Source organism: Nicotiana tabacum, chromosome 6 (assembly GCF_000715075.1).
Source record: "Nicotiana tabacum cultivar K326 chromosome 6, ASM71507v2, whole genome shotgun sequence".
NCBI classification, from domain to species: Eukaryota; Viridiplantae; Streptophyta; class Magnoliopsida; order Solanales; family Solanaceae; genus Nicotiana; species Nicotiana tabacum.
Window position 1 is genome coordinate 6114607 of NC_134085.1, and position 5939 is coordinate 6120545.

At 32.0% G+C, this 5939-nt stretch overlaps 1 protein-coding gene across 1 annotated transcript; it reads right to left on the reverse strand.

Moving 5' to 3' along the window:
- Positions 1 to 676: 676 nt before the first annotated feature.
- Positions 677 to 5416, reverse strand: LOC107766907 (GDSL lipase-like). The gene is made up of 5 exons (XM_016585802.2): positions 4979 to 5416; positions 4312 to 4433; positions 2539 to 2748; positions 1596 to 1860; positions 677 to 1102 (listed from the first exon to the last, which is right to left on the reverse strand). Exons 1-5 carry the CDS (start codon positions 5226 to 5228, stop codon positions 861 to 863), a joined length of 1089 nt encoding a protein of 362 aa, XP_016441288.1. The 5' UTR covers positions 5229 to 5416; the 3' UTR covers positions 677 to 860.
- Between the last annotated feature and the right edge of the window lie 523 nt (positions 5417 to 5939).

The window sequence follows — 5939 nt, forward strand, 5'->3', positions numbered from 1 at the left end:
CCCCCCCTCAAATCCCCCGCCCCAACACTTAAACAAAAAAAACACCTCTAGTGATCCCTGATAGGCTGATAGCAAAACAACCAATGCCTTCTTAAAATTAATAGTCATAATAAAAAGCATTAGGTGATTTTTCCATCCATTCAAGCCTTGGCAGATATAATTATCTGGTACCCTGTGTTAGTAAGAGGTAGCAAATATCTTGTAAAATTAATTGAGGTACGCGCAAGCTGACCCGAACATCACAATTATAAAAAAAAAAATTTTTCGAAAATAGCATGGGCTGGCCAGTTTTTGGATCGGTCATTGAAAAATAGCCAGCGTTTGCAAAGTCATTGAAAAATAGCACTTCTACTACAACACAAAAAATTCGAGCATAATATATCAGAGATCAGTGCACCTGTGTATAAACTTCCAGCATATTATGCTGGAACTCCAACACGCGGAAAGTTCAAATATAATATACTGGAGTTTTTTTCTGTATTTTAAACAGTGTATTTGTTCAAATTTATCTCTACATAAAAAACGGCTAAATTTCGATTACTTTTAAAACTGTGGCTATTTTTGAATAACCACTAATAAATCTGACTATTTTTTATTTTCTCCCTCTCCTATGTCAATAGCAAAATGAGAGACAAGGGAGGAATGGGATCAAATGAAGGAAAAAAAGAAGAAGAGATAAACTCGTCAAAGCAAAGGGAATTTATTAATTATAAGCATCCAAACAATTAATGTCCAACTCCAAATACATCAAAATGACAAATTCTCTCGAGAATGAGTACTCATGAAATTTGAAATTGTCATATGTGTTAAACCTTATCAACAGAAGTAGTTTATTTAATAATAATGTCACCAATTATAAGCTATGTTGAAAGATCGAAAAATGACTTTAAGTTGTAAGGCTTAACAACATCCTTAGTTCCATTCCATAGTAATTGAGCAACTTGTTTGTATGCCACTTCTGTAAGATGACCAGAGTCAAAAAACATATACTCCTTCACATTTTTGCACAACTTGTAGTCTTTTACTCGTCTCTTCCCTCCACAACTATAAATTCCTCTGAATGGACCCGTCCCACAGCAAGCACTTTTAGATGTTTTAAAACCTACACAAATGTATATATATATATACATGTTACAAAATCTTACAACATAAAGAAATATCACTCAGTTTGATTCTCGATAAGCGAAATGTATTGAAACGTCAGGAGTAATATTGAATTATATGAATCATCTTATCTAAAAGTTCAAGTTATTAAAAATTTAATATTTTAATTTTAATAATTATTTTATGTATACAACGCCTTCACGTACGTGTATATTTTTTTCCTAATCGCAAGCATATAATTTATTTTGTAAAAAAAGAATAGCCACGTACAGAAAATATCATGCGTTAACGTAGGGTCCAGGAAGGGTCGCACCCCAAGGGGTGTGGTGTAGATCTACCCTAATAGAAGCATTAGTGAATATTTTTACGATTCGAACTTGTGACCTATAGGTTACACGAAGATAACTTTACTGTTATTTTTTTATATATATATAACAAGGTATAAGAATGAAATGTTGATGAATTAAAATACCAGGCATATAGGAACTTACCATATTTTGAAGGGTTGTCAACTCTTTCAATTGCAACTTTGAAGAAATCAAACAAAGAATACTTAAATCCAGGTAATTTTTCCTCTAGTTGCTTTAGCATTTTAGGCAAAGCTGAATTATGTATTTTTGCAAGGTTTGTCAATTCTTCTAGGCAATTACCACTTTTATTTCCTTGTTGGAAATTAAGAGCCCTAGAACCTGGTGTACAACCCAAAGGAGCCAAACTAAGAATGGCAAATTTTCTCCCTCCTTTCTTGTATATTCCCTGTTGCATTAAATGGACAAAAATTAAAAGAAATTTTATGCAAAAGTATAATTAGTTACTTTTTGCTACATTTTGTAAAATTTAGATGACTAGGCGTTTGGACATAAGAGTTGTAAAATTTCAAAAAGAAGTGAAAATGGTATTTGAAAATTAGAGTTATGTTTGGACATGAATATAATTTTAGATTGTTTTTGAAGTTTTGTGAGTGAAAAATTTGAAAAATATTTTTTTGGAGTTTTTCAAATATTCGAAAAATTCCAAAATTCATCTTCAAATGAAAATTAGAAATTTTATGGCCAAATACTGATTTTGGGAAAAAGTAAAAAAAATTCGAAAAAAAGTGAAAAAAATTCTTGTGTCCAAACGGGCTCTAAATCAAAAGTAATACTCCAGCTGTTTCAATTCAGATGAGGTAATTTTACTCGACACGGAATTTAAGAAAAAAGAAGAAGACTTTTGAAATTTGTGGTCTAAAAGCTTAATGGGTAAAAGCTTTATAGGGCCATGACATTTGTGTGGTTATAAAAGTTTCTCATTAAGGGTAAAATGGACAAAAATGAAGAGTTTAAAATTAAATTATTTCCAAATTTAAAAATGTGTCATTTATTTTGGAACAGACTAAAAAGAAAAATAGTTCATCTAATTTGAAATGGATTGAATATATAATCTAATTAGTACCTTAAGAACAGATGTCAAATTGCCCACTACCATCTTTACATATTCTTCCTTAGAATATGTCACAGGAAATTCAAAGTAATCATTATTTCCAGCGCTAAATATGTATACAGCATTGGAGAGGAGTTGTTTGGACTTTTTTGCTCCAAACTTCTTCTTCAAATCTTTAGCCACTTTTTTGAAGTATTTCAATTGTGTTTTAAGGTCTATAACCTGTAATTTAAACCAAAAGAAAAATGTTTATAAGAAAAATGTTTATTAGTGATATCTCTTTCTAGGTAAATACAGAATATACAAGTAATTTAAAGGGCAGTCCCATGCATAAAATATTCCGCATTCACGTAGAATATAAATATTATGGTAAAGAGAATACAAATTCCTTGATGTAAGAAAAAGCTTTTATTTATTTTTTATTTATCTTAATGACGCGGAAGTGTTAAATACAAAGTTTTTCAGGCACAAAATTTTAGGCATTGTTGCACAATATTTTTTTCAGAAATTTTGACACCTCATTTTGGTTAGTAAATTTCATTGGATTACCAAATCTATATTTTATGTAGAACTTCCACATAAAATATGGTGGCAATATAAATTTCTTTGAGATAATTAAGAGTGACTTTGGACATTTGGCTCAAAAGAAATCCTTAGTATTGATTGCTTTTAATGGGGTACTTAAATTGCACGTATAAACAAAAAATTGAAGTGATTGAAGAGGAATATAAAAGTGCTAACAGACACACAACAAAATATAAATTTATTTATGTACATTTTTATAAAATTAAAAAGGATTAACAAGTTGTTTCCTATTAATTATGGGTATTATCACTTTTATGCCGCACCAGAAAAATTAATTGTATTAAGCCTTACAAATTAGAATTAAGGGGAGAACAATGACTTAGAACTTTGAGAGATATTCTTGTTGGGCTTCAGAAGTCCCCAGACGGGCCTAGCTCATGACAGGCCCAATGATCTAACCCATTAGATTGGGGTGAAATTCAAAAATAGCCAGATTTACAAGTGGTCCTTAAAAAATAATCCAATTTCAAAAGTAATCGAAATTTAGCTACTTTTCATGTAAAGATAAATCTGAGCAAAAACACTGTTCAAAACATGGAAAATACGCCAGTATATTATGCTGGAGTTCCAGTATAAGTATACTTGAACTCCAACATATTATATTGGAGTTCCAGGATAAGTATGTTGGAACTCCAGCATAATATGATGGAGCTCCAGCATAAGTACACTAGAACTCCAACATAATATACTGGAGTTCCAGCAAGTATACCGGTCCAGCATAATATACTGGAGTTTGGAGCACCGGTGCTCCACTCTCCAATATATTATATTGGAGCCAACAAAGTATACCGGTCCAGCATAACATGCTGGAGTTCATACACAGGTGCACCGAGCTCCAGTATATTATGCTGGACCGGTCTGTTGCAGCAAAATAGTAGCTATTTTTCATTGACTTGGTAAATGCTGGCTATTTTTGAATGACCAGTCCGAAAACTAGCTATACCGTGCTATTTTTACATTAGATTGCCCTAGTCCGTTTCTACTGTTATCAATTGTGCAAAATACAAAAATGACCGATCTGCCGAAACTAATCGCATTGGCTAGCTAAAGTTGTATAAAATATGTTTTTTTTATATATAATACATGTATATATAAAAAGTATATATTTTATCAACTATTATTTTTAGGAGCGACTAAAAATATATATTTTTGGTCCAAGTAGGAACTAGGAATCAAATGGGAATAATAAACATCACTTACAAAGCCACGAAAAGTTTCTTCTAAGCAGCCAGCTCCTCCTGATGCGAAATTCACTCCATGGATAAATCCATCTTTGCCAATACCAAAATAGGATGGAATGAGTGGCAACTCTGCATATTCGGCTAAAAACAACACAATGAATTAACTTGCTATTCCAAAATAGAAATATTCTTATTTATAAATGATAAGAATTGAATCATATATACATAGAAAGATTTTCTATAAATATACGCAGTATAAATTTTCGACGAAATTTTTTTAATTAAACCCTTTTGATTCCGTCAACTGGTATCTAGTACTACGCGCCCCTAAAATCAAATCTATTCTAATATGTTCAGATACATGAGGAAAACGGAGAAACTGACACTTATCCTTTTTCTTCATCCTTTTTTTTTTTTCCAGAAATAAGAAGGGAAGCCTTGGAGCAACGGTAAAGTTGTCTTCGTGTAACCTAAACATTACGGGTTTAAGTTGTGTAAGTAACCACTAATGCTTGCATTAGGGTAGACCGTTTATATCACACCTTGAAGTACGAACCCTCTCCAAACTTTGTGTAAACACAGAATACTTTGTGCACCAGACTACTTATTTTTAATGGACAAAAGGCGGGATACAGACAAAATTAATAGCTTCAATATATATTAAAGGGGTGAAAAGTTAATGTTACCAATGAAATCAGGAATGATACGACCATCACAAAATCTGCCAGTAGGAGGCTTGAAGAATGATTCACCATAAGGCCACCAATTAGCTTGGAATTGAGTAGTTGTATTAATATAATTATTATTCCCAGGATCAAAGAGGGAATCACCAAATACAAAGAGAGCTGATCTATCATAGCTGCCATGGCAATACACAAATTGTATAAAACAGGCAGCAATGATGAAGCCAAGAAAGAAGTTGGAACTCAAAGCCATAACTTTTAGCACTAATTTTCTACTTGAAAAGAAGAAGTTTTCAGTTTCTTGAAATAATTAAGAGTGATTGAGTTTTCTTTAATAAGAGGTCTTTCTGGCAGGAAATAGTTAAGTCGTCTTTAGAAAATAGTTGACTAGACTTGGGGAATTTAAAAATGGAGCATCTTGGACTTCCCCTTCCAATAGATGACAAGCACGATGGAAATATGCGAGCATACTAATTAATTATTTGATTTGCATGTGATTTCAGAAGTAAAAAAGACATCTTTGACTAGAAAAAAGAAAATAAAAAATATTAAGTCTTTGTCATTTATTATTCAAGTATTTGATTAGCATCTTTGACTAAAGTATATATAAAAATTGAGGGTATAATATTATGAAAATTGTACATTACACATTATTTGGGCGGGGTTCTAAAAAGACATAAAGGAAGGAATTATACTACTAAAAACGGGTAAATTCCGTCCAACCAAATCGCCATTATTCGGTCGGTAATCGGTAAAAAGCAACCGAATCGTGATCAACTAAGTGCGGTCGGAAAATAAATAGTCGGCAGAGCATATCGACCGAAATCGATCGGATACGACCAACCAATATAATCGGTCATTAAAAACGATCATAAACTAGTCTCTGACACAAAAATAAATATACCGATCAATATCGGTCGATATGTTTATTTAATGTCTTATATTAACTGACTTAAGTTAGTCG